The 17,431-nt window shown below is 37.5% G+C and overlaps 1 protein-coding gene across 1 annotated transcript in view; it reads left to right on the top strand.

The window, feature by feature from the left end:
* DCBLD2 (discoidin, CUB and LCCL domain containing 2) overlaps positions 1–16,422 on the top strand; it is a 77,739-nt gene extending 61,317 nt beyond the window's left edge. Inside the window, exons 9-16 of the mRNA XM_012652860.1 lie at positions 246–370; positions 5,120–5,270; positions 6,032–6,118; positions 6,258–6,383; positions 9,410–9,503; positions 13,392–13,441; positions 14,332–14,469; positions 15,552–16,422. Coding sequence (XP_012508314.1) covers positions 246–370; positions 5,120–5,270; positions 6,032–6,118; positions 6,258–6,383; positions 9,410–9,503; positions 13,392–13,441; positions 14,332–14,469; positions 15,552–16,012 — 1,232 coding nt within the window. The 3' untranslated portion in view covers positions 16,013–16,422. The remainder of the gene's footprint in view (positions 1–245; positions 371–5,119; positions 5,271–6,031; positions 6,119–6,257; positions 6,384–9,409; positions 9,504–13,391; positions 13,442–14,331; positions 14,470–15,551) is intronic.
* The last annotated feature ends 1,009 nt before the right edge of the window (positions 16,423–17,431 follow it).

Genomic DNA, 17,431 nt, shown 5'->3' with positions numbered 1-17,431 from the left:
TTACAATGATATGAACACAAGCCGCCAGAATAGAATAGTTTTTTTTGCCTTATGTGCACCCGTAATTTTTCCTATTTCTACAAGGGAACAAAGCCAAGGATTTACTGTTACGATGAAAACTTGCACTTAGATGTGGAAATGTTTGAACAGCACATATCAGGTGTTTATGCATTGATGCTGAACAAACTTTGGGAATCAAACTAATTCCATTAATGCACTAATGAAAGTAACTCTTCATTCTCCAGGCATTATAACCACTGGATCCACCATGGTAGAGCACAATTACTATGTATCTGCCTACAAAATTCTGTTCAGTGATGATGGGCAGAAATGGACTGTGTATAGAGAGCCTGGTGTGGAACAGGATAAGGTAAAATGGATACCAAAGTATTTTTAAAAACATGTTTTAAAGTGGCCTTTGCCAAAAGTCACAGAAGCTCTCCTGTGTAAAAGAGATGCAAAGTTAAATATCATTTTGTCTTACAGTGTCCTCTTCTGGTTATTTTACGTAGTGTTAGTTACACTCTAAACTAGAAAATTCTCAGTGGTTCTAGGTCCCTTTTGGTGATTTTAAGTAAGTACTTTCCTGACTTTTGTCACTGTATTTTTAACTGAATTATTTAGGACACTTTAATAAGAAAGTCAAAAATGGACCTTGTCATTTCTTATCTTTATAAATCTTTATTATCAGTTCACCACGTGATGAAGAGCCTTTGTTCCCAGATTTCTACTCTGTAGGCAATAGTTACAAAAGACCAAAAAGCCGAAGCCAGAGTACAGTAAATGATCGGATATTATGGACTTGGAAAGTCTTTTAAGATCATCTTACCAACTTTCATCTTAGAAAACTTCTGCTTTTTTCCTACCTGAAGAATTTTTTTAACTCCTACTGGTAATTATGAAATCTTTGTTAGCAAAATAATTATGAAGATGCTGGAGTGAGCCAGAGGAGATGATACGGGGTGGAGACTAGGCAGAGGTGGATCTCATCCAGAAGTTTATCCTTGTGATCCACCACAAAGATCTTTAAATAGAGGAGTCCTATTCCCAAGGAAGATAGATGCCGCCCATCTAGAACTGAAACTATGAGCACATTTTTCCAATTAGATTTCTCTTTGTGTTTGGTTTCAATTATATATTTTCAGTTTTTCTCTCACATGTGATTTACTGATATAGCTCCAGTTACTACTTTGCTCATCTCTCTGTTAAAAAATCTCCAGGGGCTCCCTATTATCTTTCATAAGGATCCAAACTCTTCAGCTGTTATTCAAGACTTCTGTCTTTTCTCCTACTTGATACTGCATGAACTTCATCTTTGGTGAGCTTCTTTCCGTTGAAGCAAATAACAATACTTTCTCCATACCTATCTTCTGCTTACTGCCTTCAAACTTGACTACTCTACTCCTAGCACATCCGTATCTATTTGTGTAGTATTTATTAAACTTGTGCAAATATAGTTAAATTGTTGAAATTTTAGGAATTTTTCATGCTTATATTGTAAAAACCTCTAACAACATGGAACTATATTTCCGAAAGACATTTTTGCCTTCATTTTTGAAAGATAATTTTACTGGGTGTAGAATTCTAGGTTGGCCTTATGTCTTTTTTCCCTGTGGCTGCATTTAAGGTTTCTTTTTATCATTTGCTTCAAGCAGTTTGATTATGATGTGGCTTTGTGTAGTTTTCTTCATGTGTTTTCTGCTTGGGATTTTTTGAGCTTTTTGGGTCTGTAGTTTGTTATTTACAGCAAATTTAGAAAATCGAGGTTTATTTTTTATTCAAATATTTCCTCTCACCAATTCTAAGTTCATGAATGTTATGACTGTTGAAGATGTCTCACAATTCACTGATGCTCTGTTCATTTTTTTTCAATTTTTTTCTCTTTATTAATTGGGAAAATTTATTTTATCTTCAAGTTCACGAATACTTTCTTTTGCAATGTCTAATCTGCTAATAATCTCATTTGATGTATTTTTATCTCTGATATTGTATTTTTCACCCCTGTATTTTTAGTTTGGGGGCTGGGGGCTTTAAAATTTCTTCCATGTCTCTTCTTTACATGCTCAGACTTTTCTTGATCTCTGAAACATGTGGATCTTATAATAACTCTTTTAATGTCGTTATCTACTGATTTTATCATATTTGTCATATCTGGGTCTTTTTATGTTGATTGATATTATGGATCATATCTTATATGCGTGGTGATTTTTTTATTGGATGCCAGACATTGTGAACTTTACATTATTCATTGCTGGATTTTTTTATTATCATTACTCCCTTAAATATTTAAGCTACTTGGAAACAACTGGATCTTCTCAAGTCTTGCTTTTAAGCTTTATTAGACTGGTCCTGAGCAGCCTTTAGTTCTTTAATTTTTCTACACCACTGAGACAATACTGTTCTAAGTACTCACCCCAGTGTCTCATTATGAGGTTTCTCCATTCTATCTGTTAGCAATGTAAGGTGTTCCTGACCTGTGTAGCTCTGAGAATTGTTCTATTGGCTCCTTTCCATGGTTCTTTTACTGGTCATAGGTCATTTCTTTACATGTAGCTGAAGATTTCAGGGAAAACCCCTTACAGGTCCTAAAAGAGTGTCTCTCTCTCTTTCTTTCTCTCTCTCTCTTTATTTATTAAAATATATATATATATATATTATACACATATATATATAAAAATATATATATATATATGTGTGTGTGTATAATATTTTTCTCTCCTCTATCTTTGTAGTTCTCTTCTTTCCTAAACTCTGCCCATCCAATTCTAGCTATCTTGCTGGCCTCTCTGTCTCCAAGCTCTGTCTCCTCAATTCAGTGAGACTACCAGGCTCTGTTGGGGATCTCTTTCCCTTTGCTGTGGCCTGGAAACTTGCCCCAGACAGTATTGGGGCAATAGCAGGGCTCACCTCATTTGTTTCCCTTCTTTCAGTGACTATTGCCCTATGCTGCTTGTTTTCCTGGATACATTTTATCCAGTTTTTCAGATGGTTAAGCCTGAAGAATAACTCTAGTCCCTGTTACTCTATTATGGCTGGAAGTGGAATTTTTCACATTGAATTATATAAAATAATACTCTTTTCCCTCACTCACATCTGTCCATCTGCTCCCTAATATCCCCCAACTCAAGGGTCATTGGTGTATTCATTTTTATACCTTTTCTAAGCTTACATATGTGCATGAGCACATAGAGATGACATTTGGTTATTTTCAGAAAATGAAATTTGTATATATATACGTATATACACATAAATTTTTTTCATTATATATTACTTTCTAATGTTATGCCTTTTTATTTTTTTTAAAGAGATGGGGTCTTGCTCTGTCACCTAGGCTGAAGTACAGTGGCATGATGATAGCTCACTGTAACTTCCTAACTCAAGCAGTTCTCCTGCCTCAGCCTCCCAAATAGCTGAGACTACAGGCACATGCCACCACACCCTGATAATTTTTTAAAAAATTTTTTGTACAGATGGGGTCTCGCTATATTGCCTAGGCTGGTCTCGAACTCCTGGCCTCAAGCACTCTTCCCACCTCTGCCTCCCAAAGTGCTGGGATTATAGGCATGAGCCACTGCACCAGGCCTATTACGCCATATTTATGTGTAGTAATATACAACAAAATTTAAGTTTCTCTAGGGCGGGGCCTTTAACTTCCATTTCCATTTTATCCTCATGACACCCAGCAAACCTTTCTGTACACAGAGATTCTCAGTAAATGTTCATAAGTTGACTATAGCAAATCTTTTTTACTCAATTTTAATAAAATCTTTTAAGTTTTTTACAAAATTGAGACGACAGTTTTTATGTACTAAAATGATGTTTCATTATTGTTCCTGTTCCACTAATATAATAAGACTGCAAATAATTGCCTTCATTTTATTTCAGCGTAATATCTGAGGAAATCATGGAAGCTTACTAGTATGGAGATTATTGTAACTTCAGTACAAACCTTTTAGAAAAGTGAAGGATATTAAAATTCCTTTAGAGGTTTATATGCCACGTGAGTCAGCCAAGAAGAAATAGCAACAATATTTGGAAATAACTTGATTGAGAAATTAAACATTTACTTTACTCTCACCTGAGCTGATAAAAAAAACATCGCTTTGATTTTAGCTGGGCGTCTCCTTATTAATGGTGTTTAGAAACTACCTAGCTGATTTGGCCTACGGAAAAAGCAGGGCTCTATTTAGCTTATTGGAGCCCTAATTTAGTCAGAAGACCGAAATTCAAGTCACTGCCCTGTCATTCACTAGCTGTGTAATCCACTTACATTCTCTGAGTCACCGTTTCCTGTGCCCTGCCTATTACATAGGGTTGTCATAAAGAGCATCTTAGTTAATTACATGAAAATGCTTTATAAGTAATTCAGAGCTGTTTCAGTATAAGGTACTGGCATAATTTGCTTGAAATAGTTGAGGGAATGAAAGTGACTTAAAATAATATTTTTACCTAAGGATTATTTATATAAGACATTTGTTGCTATTTATTATGATCATTAAATTAGGCACAGAGCAGTGTTTTCAAAGTCATTTTTCTGGTTCAGATTTAACAACAAGGAATCAAAACTGGGATTATAATATGGGAACTGTCTTTACGCAGTTTATCCAGTAGGTGGAAGTCTATATCTGTTATATGTTCCTTAGTATGCATTCACTTACAGCCTGTTTATTGAGAGAAAAATTATGAAAAGTACATAAGAGCAAACCATTTCCTCTAAGACGTCATATGATCAAGTCTGTTTTACTTTAAAAATAAAATTAATAGATTTAAATAGCTGGTAATTCCACAGGACTAGAGTTACTAATTTATTAATACAATAAACTCTCACTGGATTTGAAACCCTTTTCTCAAATTGCCAAATTAGCCCTCTTGTTAAATTCTTAAATCATTTTAAAATTATTTTCATATTAAATATTTTCCTTTTATAAATTTTGATGAAGAATGTGCAGCTTCTTGATAGATTTTCCAAATTATGATTAAATTATTTTCTTCGAAATTAATTCTCACTGTCATGCTTTGCAGATGTCATTTAAGGCTGAGAGGAAAAAACAAAAACATGGAACAATTTAACCCTGACCTCTGTTGATTTAAAGTACCAATTTTTTGTTGTTTTTTAAAGATATTTCAAGGAAACAAAGATTATCACCAGGATGTGCGTAATAACTTTTTGCCACCAATTATCGCACGTTTTATTAGAGTGAACCCTACTCAATGGCAGCAGAAAATTGCCATGAAAGTGGAGCTGCTTGGATGTCAGTTTATTCCTAAAGGTAAAGAGACAGTGGCTTTAAGACATGTTATTTTCACTGGATTGTTAATTTAAAATGGTTTTGCTGATATGAGTGTTTTTGTTTATAAACTCTAATTATAATATTTTCTTGAAGGGATTTTTAAAAATAAATAGTTACCCTATTATAATAAAAAGAAACATAACAGAATAGTTTCCAAAATTACAAATAGAAAAAGAAATAAAATCGTTCATTAGATAACGTAATAAGATCACTTACCAAATTTAGTCTTAGTTAATAATTTTAAATGAGGTCTCACATACTGTGATATTTGTGTAACATAAGCACTGAAGATTATAACAGAAAATTAAAAGTGGGAATAATTTCCCTCAGTATGTAATATTTTAATATATTGTTTACTGCTGCATCCCCAAAAACTACCCCAGGGCCTGACACATAGTTAGCCCTCCATAAATATTTATTAAATGAATTGAACAAGTAATATATCAAATTGTGATGACTCCTTTATAGCTTTGGAGTTCAACATCATTCTCCTCCCCATTATTCTCCTTCCTAAGGAGATTATTTTCAGATGATTTAATTATTTAAAAACTGGGAAATCCTGGTATATTTGTACATCTAATATAGAGCATAATATTTATTCTTCTAATATATTTCCCTCTGAGATTGAAAATTACTTGGCAGAATTAAATACGTACAGAAATGTTGAAAATATTTAACGTTACTATTTTTAACTATGATTTTAAAAATCAAAATATGTAAACTTTTAACCATTTTTCAAGGTCGTCCTCCAAAACTTACTCCACCTCCACCTCCTCGGAGCAGCAATGACCTCAAAAACACTTCAGCCCCTCCAAAAATAGCCAGAGGTATGCCTCCTTTAATGTGAGAATTTGATATTCCCTGGATTTCTGGTATAACTTTCCATAAATATATTAAAAGCCTTATAAAATAACTATCGTAAGTTGGTGTAATAAAAAATTAATAGTTTTTCAAACTTTTTTCAAGGTCGTGCCCCAAAATTTACTCAACCACTACAGCCTCGTAGTAGAAATGAATTTCCTGCACAGACAGATCAAACAACTGCTACTCCTGATATCAAAAACACTACCGTAACTCCAAATGTAACCAAAGGTATGCAAATGTGAAGATGAACACCTATTACATAGTAGTGTTTTGTTTTTAACTAAAGTCTTCATGGGCATTTCCAGCTTAAACCCTCAGTTTCTTTTCCTCCAACTATATTTTGTAGGTATAGCAAAAAAAAATTGATTTCCTTCCTTAGGAAAAAGACTGCTGTATTGATCTAAGTTCTATTCTCTGGTGCCCTGTAGAATTGTTCCTTAAGTATTAGAGATGGCTGCTATGTTGTAGGCCTCCTCTTTTGATTTTTTTTTCCCCCTTATGGCCAAATACATTGAGTCTCTGGCCAAATACATTGAGTCTCAGGCTTAGAAATACAATATTTCTAGAGATTTTTAGAAATAACTGAAATCATAGCAGGAAAATTTTTTTCTCCTGCCAATATGTTAATTTGCTGGAAAGGAACTTGCTGGCAAAAGGAAAAACAAAAACAGAACTTGTGGTGGAAGCTAATACATTTAAAAAAATACTCTGAGTTAACATAGTAAAAAAGAAATTTAGTCTCTGTTTTTAAATGTATATGGTTATAATTTTCTCAGATTATAAGTATAAATGTATTAGAATTTACTTTCAAATTTTATCAGCGATAAATAAGGTGTTAAATATATAAAATATAGTAGTTAAAATACAAAAAGGTAGTAGTCGTTTCACTAGTTGAAAAAATTTCGGTTGAATTAAAAAGAAGTGTCGTTGTCAGTGTCAGTGCAGATAAAAAGCATGCTCGTTTTCAGGAAAGTGCAGCGACAAGGAAGCAGTTCATCCAGAGTAACTTGTCTACATAGAACTTTAATCATTCTCTTTATTGTGAAAATTTGTCTGGATTCAGATAACTTTCTCCAACTTTACACGTGTCAGTTTCTTTCCTACATTCTGAGGTATTTCCACAAAGACCAATTTCTTTCTCCTGCTGCAAGTAAAGCTAGAGAGAAGCAAGGGTTCTCAGAGGCAAGAGACTTCAGCATCTCACAAAGGGCTTCTTACCAGCTGTCCGAAGGCTTGTCTTTAGGCAGAATCTGAGACCACGTGCCTGGCTGGAAGAGCAGTCATCGAAAAGTACTGCTCATCTTAAAATCTGATTATAGAATTTCAAAATCTCAAGGCTAAAAGTGTCCTTAGAACTTTTGGATCCCTATTAGCTTAAAAAGCATAGCAAAGAATGGGCTGGTCTCAATTGAAGACATCCTGTCTCCTTTTCTTTGGGATGGTAGTATATAGACATTATCTTTTTAACCTGAGCAGACGTTTTAAAGCCTCTGATTAAATCACACTGCATCCATCTAAGCCTGATTATTCTCTCCATTTTCACAAATTTTAGGGGAGAAGCACACTTACTTTTCTGAATTCTGAGTGCTTTCTAGCATGAGTCATAATTTCTGTTGTGTGCTCTTCTCCTCCTGCATTTTTATACCCAGGCTGAGAGTGATTTCATGGAGAAAAGCGTGTCATGGTCAGATTCGTGCCTCTGTAGCTTCTAGATCCTCCCTCAGTGGGGCCCTTGGCACCAGCTGGTGATCTTTCTGAATGTCCCTAGTGAGCTCTTCTGTCTGTTCTCAATGGTAGCATTTTTCAAGACTCCATATTTTCCAAACCCTTGACCCAAATATCTTCACTCAGTTACCTCTCCAACTTTGCAAAGAAAGTACAAACCGTTGGAAGGTGCCTACAAATTTACCTCTATCCTCTGTTCACTGCAGTGAAAAGGGGGCTTCCTTATGCTGCCCAGGGCTGATCACTTCAGCTGGTCCCCTGGTCTCTTGACTTCTCAGAGACCTGATGTTGTTGATTACCCTCCCCCCGTCCTCCGTCATCAGCGGATGAAGACACTTTCTTTTAGATACAATTGTTGTAAGGAGTAAAGATGCTGCAGGTTAGCCTCATCGCAGTGTCTGGTTCTTAGCCCCCAACAAATATCAGCAGTTGCTGCTGTTGTCATCCTTCTGGCCAGTAGGAGGTTGAGGGATAAAAGAAGAAACTAATATCCCACATGACTTCAGGCAGACCATTTTCTATATCTTGGCCCAGGATACCTTAACTGTGGAGTGAGATTAGGGAATTAAATGATCCCTAAATCGCTGCCAGCTCTGGCATTGTGTCGGTTTCAGACCTATTCATATACACACACAAGCGTGTCCTTCCCACATACAGCAAGCCCCATCTCCATTAGCTGTGGGTTTACCCACCCCATCTGCTCTACCTCCCACCCCCCAACCCCCCTACCTGACTGGCACCCAGGAGTATTACTACCATGTGAGCACCTTAGCGTTGATCAGTTAGTACCAGTTTGATGACAAGTACATATGGTGCATGTTTTTCCATCCTTGTGATAAGTCACTTTGAAGCTTTTAATGTCTTAATTTTCCTAAGAATAAATTCTAGATACGGAATTTCCATTAATATGTTTTTATACATACTGCCCCAAAATGCCAATTAGAAATATAGTATTAATTTATATTTTCATAAAAAAAACTTTTTTGGCATCCTCTTCACCAATTGTTCTTTTAAATATTTGCCAATTTGATAAGCAAAAATGGTATCTTGTTCTTGTTTTCACTTATATTTCTTTGATTACTAATGAGGCAAACATGTTTAATGGTTACGTGTATTTTTTAATGTATTGCTAGTTCATCTCCCCTGATTTTTCTGTTATATTGTTAGGTTTTGACTTGTAAAGTCCTGTAATATGTTATTTATATTAATCCTTTATCATGTATGCAGAAAATTTATTTTCCCAGTTTATTATTTGTCTTCATTTTATTTTGGTGATTTAAAAACTTATGAAAATTTCAAACATATACAAAGGTGGAATGAATAGGAATGAATAGTGTAATGAGCTTTCATGTATCAATGAAAGCTTCTGCAGTTACCAGCGTGTACTCAGTCTTGATAAATAATGCTTATGGTATTTTTTGAAACAGAAAAATGTTGAATGATGATGGGGTTAAATCTTTCAATCTTTTCCCTGATGATTTCTGCCTTTGTGTTAATGTGGCTTTTTGGTTTTGTTTTTGTAACTTTAGATGTAGCGCTGGCTGCAGTCCTTGTCCCCGTGCTAGTCATGGTCCTCACTACTCTCATTCTCATATTAGTGTGTGCTTGGCATTGGAGAAACAGGTTAGTATATAACTAGTTCACCTGATTGGTCCTAGGGAGGATGTATTTCAAAACTACCAAATGTGAAATAGAAACAAAATACAGAAGGTGAACTACGTACAATTCCCCTGTTTGACAGTAAGAGTTAAAATAGTTATTAGAATAAAAATTTCATGTTTCTCCTTTGTTCCCATTAAAAATGAGGAAGTTCAATTCCACAGTCAGTTACTGAGTACCTTCATTGTATCAAGTTCTACATTATACACAAGGATATGTACCTGAATAAGAACAATTTCTGACACATGATACTTAGTAATATTTACTGAAAGAACGAGACATAGTTCCTTTCTCCAAAGTGTTTAGCAGGGTTGACTGACAAAAATAAGGAACTATATCTGTGGTTTGATGAGTTATTTATGACGTGCTGAGGAGAACCATGAGAATTATCTGAAGTTTTTTCTTTGAGAAAGGGGAATCCTCAGGTTTGGCATGTTTCACCGTAAAGGAGTTGGAGTTGGCTAGTTAGAGGAAGGCAGATGTCTTAGTCTATTTGGGCTGCTATAAGAAAATACCATAAACTGGGTGGTTTATAAATAGTAGAAATTGATTTCTTACTGTTCTGGAGGCTGCAAAGTCCAAGATCTAAGCACAAGCGGATTTGATGACCGGTGAGGGCCTGCTTTCTGGTTCATAGACAGCGCCTTTTTGCTCTGTCCTCACATGGTGGAAGAGGCAACCAGTCTCTCCCAGGCCTCTTCTATGGCAGCACTAATCCCATTCGTGAAAGCTCTGCCTTCGTGACCTAATCACTTCCCAAAGGCCCCACTTCCTAATAACATCACCTCGGGACTAGAATTTCAGTGTATGAATTCTGGAGAGACACATTCAGACTATTACAGTAGAGAATGGCCCAGCCTGAGGGAATTGCTTGAGTGAAGGCACAGAGCCGTGAATTGGAATAGAAACAGAAAAGGAAGTCATCTCATGCGGGCCTGGCATGGAAGAGTCCTGAGAGGTAACCATTGGAATGTGGTCTGGGCCTGAATCGGGTTGGGCTTTTGGAAGAGAGAAAATGTGGTTTTATTCTATAGATGGGGGAATCATTGAGTGTTAAGCACACAGGTGATATTATTAGATGATTGTAGAAAGAGAGCGGCAGGAGTTTTGAAGGGTGGATTGAAGAGGAGAGAGGTTGAAAGAGGCAGTGAGATGAGTTAGGGAACCGCTGAGGCTGGGCAGGCATGTAACAACACAGTGATTCTAGGGAAGGGAGAAGAGACAGAGGGGAGAGTTTGCCAGTGGCATTGACAGGATGTATCACAAGTTGTCTGAGGAAAAAGGAGGGATCCAGGGTGATCTGAGGTTTCTGATTTGCGCAGTTAGACCAGTGGAGATGTCATGAGTTGAGACAACAGAGCAGGAGGGACAGGTTTGGTGGAGAAGGAGAATGATTTCATTTGTTCAGACATTCAACAAATATTTGAGTACTTGGCTCAGACCCCGTGCCAAGTATTGAGCCATGTGCCAGGAGTCCTGTAATTGACCCAAAGCTTACAGATCAGGAGCACGACCACAGAAAGTGAGCCATGGGAGGATCCCAGATTCTTGGTGTTGGGAAAGCTGTCTGCGTAGATCCCAGTAAGTTAGTGTGAGGACAATAGGGAGAAGAGAAGGGGACCGGCTTTGGGAAAGTCCAAAGAGGGCAGTGTATGAGGCATTCAGCGAACTGAATGACAACAATAGTAGTGATGAGGCCCGCAGCAGAAATAGCTAATTTTTATAGAAAATTAAATGCTGATTATAGGCATTATTCTAAATGTTTTAGGTATTATTCTAAATTATTATTCCAAATACATGTATTAACTCATTTAATCCTCAAAACAGCCTATGAAGCAAGTACTGTAATAACCCCATTTTACAGAAGAAGGAAGTGAGGCAGAGCATAATTAACTTGGCCACGGTCACCTGGCTAGTACATGGCAGAGTGGGGCTTTAGACCAGGTTTCAGGGCTCGTGCTCTTACCCACTGCTGCCTCTGGGTGTGTAATTAACAAACGAAGTGTAACCTACTGTGGTTGAAGCACAGGTGTGAGGGTGAGGGCTGGGGAGTAGAGCTGTTGAGAGGGGCAAGAGTCAGGGCCTGAGGTCAGTTTGGGTTAGTGTGGAAAGGACCCTGTGGGTGCACAGACTCCCCAGAGGCAATTGCACTGCACACCTGGTGTTCAGGACACAAGGTGTGAGGTGGAGAAGTGAGGTTACTACTAAGAATGTAGTTAAAATTGCTGATAAGTGGCTTCATGACAAGGAGTAAGGAGCAGATGCCATTAAGGGACTATGGAAAATAGAAAGAGAATAATAAAAAACAGCTGCAACTTATTAAATCCTTAGCCCATGGCAAGTACTGTATGTGTAATGATTAAGTAACCTGAAGCTTTGCTACTTAAGTATATAAAATCCTTTATCGTGTAATCCTTGGCTAATACACAATGAAATTTGTTGTTCTAGCCATATAGGGCATCTAACTTCCATTTAGAGAAGATTATTGATATTTTTTTAAATTTGTTATCTTTTTAGAGAAAGGATCTTGCTCTGTTGCCCAGGCTTGAGTGCAGTGGTGTGAGGATAGCTCACTGTAACCTCAAACTCCTGGACTCAAGGAATCCTCCTGCCTCAGCCTCCCAAAATGTAGGATTACAGGCATAAGCCACTGCACCTGGCCAATTTTTTTTTATTATTTTTAAATCTTATGACAATTATAAGAACCACCGTATTTTATTCTTTCTTTTCCATTCAAAATTTTGATTAGCAGCTTCAATACTGACCATCTCTTCCTCAAATTTTATATGATACTGTTACTTTGAAATAATGAAATAATATAAATACAGCCAGCTTTAAAACGAGGAAGCTTCTAATAGCAATAATGAAAACAAAGACTTATACTGGAGCAGAATATTTCCTAGTAGGAAAAGCACACGACTTGGGCTCTTTCCAAAAGCTACGCTTGTGATCTTGAAAAAATCACATAGGCATCTTGTTGTCATTTGTAGAATGATGTCTGCTTTCTCTTTAGCTTGAGAAGCACTAATTTTAGTTAAATTAGATTTACACTCTTGAATCAGAAAATGTCCTTTCTTTGTAAAAGGCTCTTGGTAAATAGTATTTGTAATGGTGGCAAGAGAGATTGTTCCTCAGGAGGATGAGTCAGAATTCTGAGAGGTGGGCAGGGGAGAATCTTCATCGCAGACACGGCTGTCACCTACCCCGAGACTGCAGTGACTCCCAGGCCTGGAGAATCCTGCTCCCTTCCCTCTGCCACTTGGCACCGTTAGTGGTAGCGTTGACTTACCTAGGAGTGGTTGGAGGAATCAAGTCTGTGCAATTAAGGGTATGAGGCACATTAAGCTTCTCTGGAACAAAGGTCTGTAGAGGAGAAGCAAGAAATTGGAAAAAAGAACTATATAGAACAGAAAACCAAAAGAAGATTTTTTTTTTTTTTAGTTCTGTGAATTTTGTGAAGTGATTTTCAAAGTTTGTATTTGAAACCAACAGACCTATTATGATTTGCCCATAATAACCCACATATCAAGGCTGATTTTTTTATTTGTTTCAGTCTTTTCATCTACAGACTTGGCTTTTTTTATTTCCTTTATCCCTTTTGAGTAGGGAATAGGTGGGTAACAAGGTAACTATGTCAGAAGATAGTTGTTTAATTTATTGAGAGTCTAGAGTTTATAAGCCTCAGCAGTGGCAACTTTGAGAGTCAGATGAAATAGAGGACTCCCTTTGGGTAGATCAGTAAGTGAAAATGTGTACTCTTGACTAATTATTAACTTTGGTCTTTATTCTGCAGTTTCAGAGATTTCTTACCGGTGAATTCACTCTACTTGCTATTTTTCTATATTTTTCCAGAAAGAAAAAAACTGAAGGCACCTATGACTTACCTTACTGGGACCGGGCAGGTAACTCAACGTGGTCTTTGCATCTCTTTTCCATCAGAGTGAAGTCCCTGCCCTACAGGTGGCAGTAGTGAAAGAGGAAAGTTGTTCTTAGGCCCACGTGAACTCCCCAACGCTGTTAGAAAAGTGGCATTACTCTTCTGTTCTCACCATTTTTACCCTTCTATAAAACCTCTTCTAGTTAATAAGTAATGAAATAGTGCAATAACAACCCATGCTCTGTTCTTTTTCTTCTGGAAAACTTGTCTGGTTTGTCCCACGTATCTATTTCTCTTGAGGAGACCAGCTTTCTGTGTGGCCTGTGTGAACACTGAGCAAGAAACAAAGGGTTATGGCCCCAGTAGCATTCTGTGTGTCCTCTGCCATGGTTACTTACCAGGTGGAGTCTAGCTGTTTAGGAATCCAGGAAGCCTGCCATGCTGAGTCCTTATCTTCTGAATTGCTGCAAGTGACACCGAGGCCCCCTACTGGTCTCCCACTTCCCAGTCTCACCGCTGGAGGGACTCCAGAGCCAGGAGCATTCCCCCGCTGTGACCAGGGCAGAAAAGGGCAGTGGTGGGGGCATATCACAGTGTTGCTGGTGCCCCAAGGTAGATCTTGGAAAGTATTTTTTGAGAAAAACTTATTAAAAACCACCCCAACAAGAGACACTATGTCTGAGTGCTCTGTTGTAGCAGTGATTTGCTTCTGCATGTTTTTGATAGAGATTTCCACCATGTTCTGCTTTGCATTGGATATTCTTCTATCAAAGCAGAAAATAAGTTTGAATATAAAGTCTAGTTCTTAGGGGTATTTGTTATAAAAATGGCCTAAATGCAACAGGGTTTGTCCCTTGATATTATCATTTGAGACATTTTCATGTAATGGTGTCTTTGGCTTAAATCACAATGAAGGTTGGTGGAAAGGAATGAAGCAGTTTCTCCCAGCCAAATCAGTGGAACATGAGGAAACCCCGGTTCGCTACAGCAGTAGTGAAGTTAATCACTTGAGTCCAAGAGAAGTCACTACAATGTTGCAAACTGACTCTGCAGGTAACTATGTTGCAGCCTTAGGTTACCAGGTAGAGAAAGAAACTGCTTATAAAGTGCTTTGGAGTTTACAATATCTTTGATCTTTTTCATATGTAAGAGGTGACCTATTTTCTAAAGGTGGAACAAACCACTTTTTAAAAAGATGACCTCGAAGGCCAGGTTCAGTGGCTTACACCTGTAGTCTTAGCTCTTTGTGAGACCAAAGTGGGAGGAACGCTTGAGGCCAGGTGTTTGAGACCAGCCTGAACAAGAATGAGACCCCTATCTCTACAAAAAAATAGAAAAATTAGCCAGGCGAGACCACTGTCTCTACAAAAAATAGAAAAATTAGCCAGGTCTGGTGGCGCATGCCTATAGATAGTCCCAGCTACTGGAGAAGCTGAGGTAGGAGAATCGCTTGAGCCCAGGAGTTTGAGGTTGCTGTGAGCTGTGATGAGCCACTGTACTCTAGCCTGGGCAACAGAGTGAGACCCTATCTCAAAAAATAAATAAATAAAAAGATGACCTTGAGAGTGTCATTTCTGTGTCTTGGATATTCTATCCATAAATTTGAGACATTCATTTCTAAAGACACTGGACATTTTGTATGTTAACCGGGGTTTTGTTTGTTTTGCTTTTGGGAGCGGGGACCAGGGGTGTGAAGAGGAGAGCAGGAAAGGCATTAGCCGTACGGTATTTATCCTGTTAACCTAATACATATTTATTTTAAACATTTCCTAATATTTGAAAAAGAAAATCTCCGAATTCATTTTCTAAAACTAATACTTACTCCAACAATTAAATTATTTCTTTTCCTATGAAATACTGTCTGTAAATCTAAAGAACATATACAAACACTCTTTTTGTAAAATTACATGAATAGGCTTTCTGGCATATCAACTTATTACTATAAGATACTAGATAACATCTTTGATATTTTTGAAGTTGGTTCTTACAAGTGGGAAATCCATAGATTGGTGTTGATAGCAACAAAGTACCACAAAGAAGTGCCAGCCTTTAGTGTGATCTGCAGCTGCCACCCTATATTATACAATCCTTGTGTTAGTAAGATAACTTCTCTTTGTGTTTTGTGATGTCCGCAGAGTATGCACAGCCACTTGTGGGAGGAATTGTTGGTACACTTCATCAGAGATCTACCTTTAAACCAGAAGAAGGAAAAGAAGCAGGCTACGCAGACCTGGATCCTTACAACTCACCGGTGCAGGAAGTTTATCATGCCTACGCGGAACCACTCCCAATTACTGGGCCCGAGTACGCCACCCCAATCGTCATGGACATGTCAGGGCACCCCGCAGCCTCGGTTGGTCTGCCCTCCACATCCACTTTCAAAGCTACAGGGAACCAACCTCCCCCTTTGATGGGAACTTACAATACGCTTCTCTCCAGGACTGACAGCTGCTCCTCAGCCCGGGCCCAGTATGATACCCCGAAAGGTGGGAAGCCAGGTCCAACTGCCCCAGACGAATTGGTGTACCAGGTGCCACAGAGCACACAGGAAGTGTCAGGAACAGGAAGGGATGGGGAATGTGATATTTTTAAATAAATCCTTTGAAGATGATGCTGCTTTTTACAAAGCATCGTTTTAAAGCACATGGCCTTTTTTTTAATTATTAGTGGTAGTAATATATAGAATGTATTACGTATCTGTCACTGAAGTGGTTGGGGAAAATGTGACCGAGGTACAGGAAACTACTAATCTTGCCATCTTGCTTTAAAGGTGTTAGTTACTGTGGCACAGTTACTGCTTGCCTGTTAAATTTTGAACATCCTGTTTGTTACTACTGTAAAACACTATTTTTAATACAGAAAAAAGTTCCCTATAATGCACTTCAAAGAAATTAAAAATCACTGAAAGTATTTATTACCAATGCTGCAGGTACATTAATGAACTCAAGAGATGGCTCTCTAAGCCTGACTGGCAATAACGCATGGTACTGTTTTTGAAATATCTAATGGCTTGAAATTTTACTGTCTTTGTGAAAGGTGGGTACTATCGTGATTTCTTCCTTTTCTATTCCTATATTCCTTTCTGGATTTTTTTTAGTAAGTGTTGTAAGCACTAATTATAAAGCAAATTTTGATTATAGCCATATACACATATCCATTTTTCCTTAGGAAGATTTATAGCTGGGAAACTCTGACTTACAATAAGCGGGGTGATTGATTTTTCACTTTTTGACACTTTTAAAGAGCTTTAACACTTCAGGGTACTTGACCTGGTCTCATTTCTGTCTGTTTTGCCCCAGGCCCTTGGTGGCTTATCCTATTCTTGTGTTTATAAAATGTTTGTTTAGAGTTTTTTCCATAGGTGATGATTGCTCTATGAGTGTCATGAATTCAGATCCTCTAATATCTTTATGTATACTCCTCTGTGTGCAAACAGGAACAACTTTACAATTGGAAAAGCTTTAAAGGAGATTCCCCCCACCCCAACTTTATGTTTAACGGGAGTTTTCTTAGGAGAATTGTGACAAGTTGAGGGCTTCTAAGTGAATGTTGTAATAAACATGACCCACTTGTATTTATCACAGTGAAACACAAAATCCTTTCTTCAGAAGTAATATAAATTACCTTAAAAAACAAAAAAGGTAACCAGAATTTGTCCCTGTTTTTGGTTTTATACACACACATAAACACATATAAATTTTTCTTGAGTTTCAAGGTATTTTATTACTTTCTAGTCAAATAATTTTGAATTTTAGTTTCCCACGGTAAACTATTACACCAAATATAAACCTAACAAGTATTCTTCAGGACTATGTGATCGTGCCCTTTGTGTGGTAAGAGACATGAGTAGCCCTTGATGTCATCCCTGGGGAACAGACATTATAGCATTCTTGCAAATGAATATTCATGCCTTGTTTTCCATACCTCCTGGCAACTTCCTTGTCACCACTTGTTCATGACCTGCCCAGAACTAGTTTAGATTGAGTAAAATGGAAATCATCTGTAATTTTTTATC

This window comes from Propithecus coquereli, unplaced genomic scaffold (genome assembly GCF_000956105.1).
Source record: "Propithecus coquereli isolate 6110/MARCELLA unplaced genomic scaffold, Pcoq_1.0 Scaffold40, whole genome shotgun sequence".
Classification (NCBI taxonomy): Eukaryota; Metazoa; Chordata; class Mammalia; order Primates; family Indriidae; genus Propithecus; species Propithecus coquereli.
Note: the sequence above shows the minus strand (reverse complement) of the source record. Positions and strands in the feature narration are given on the sequence as shown.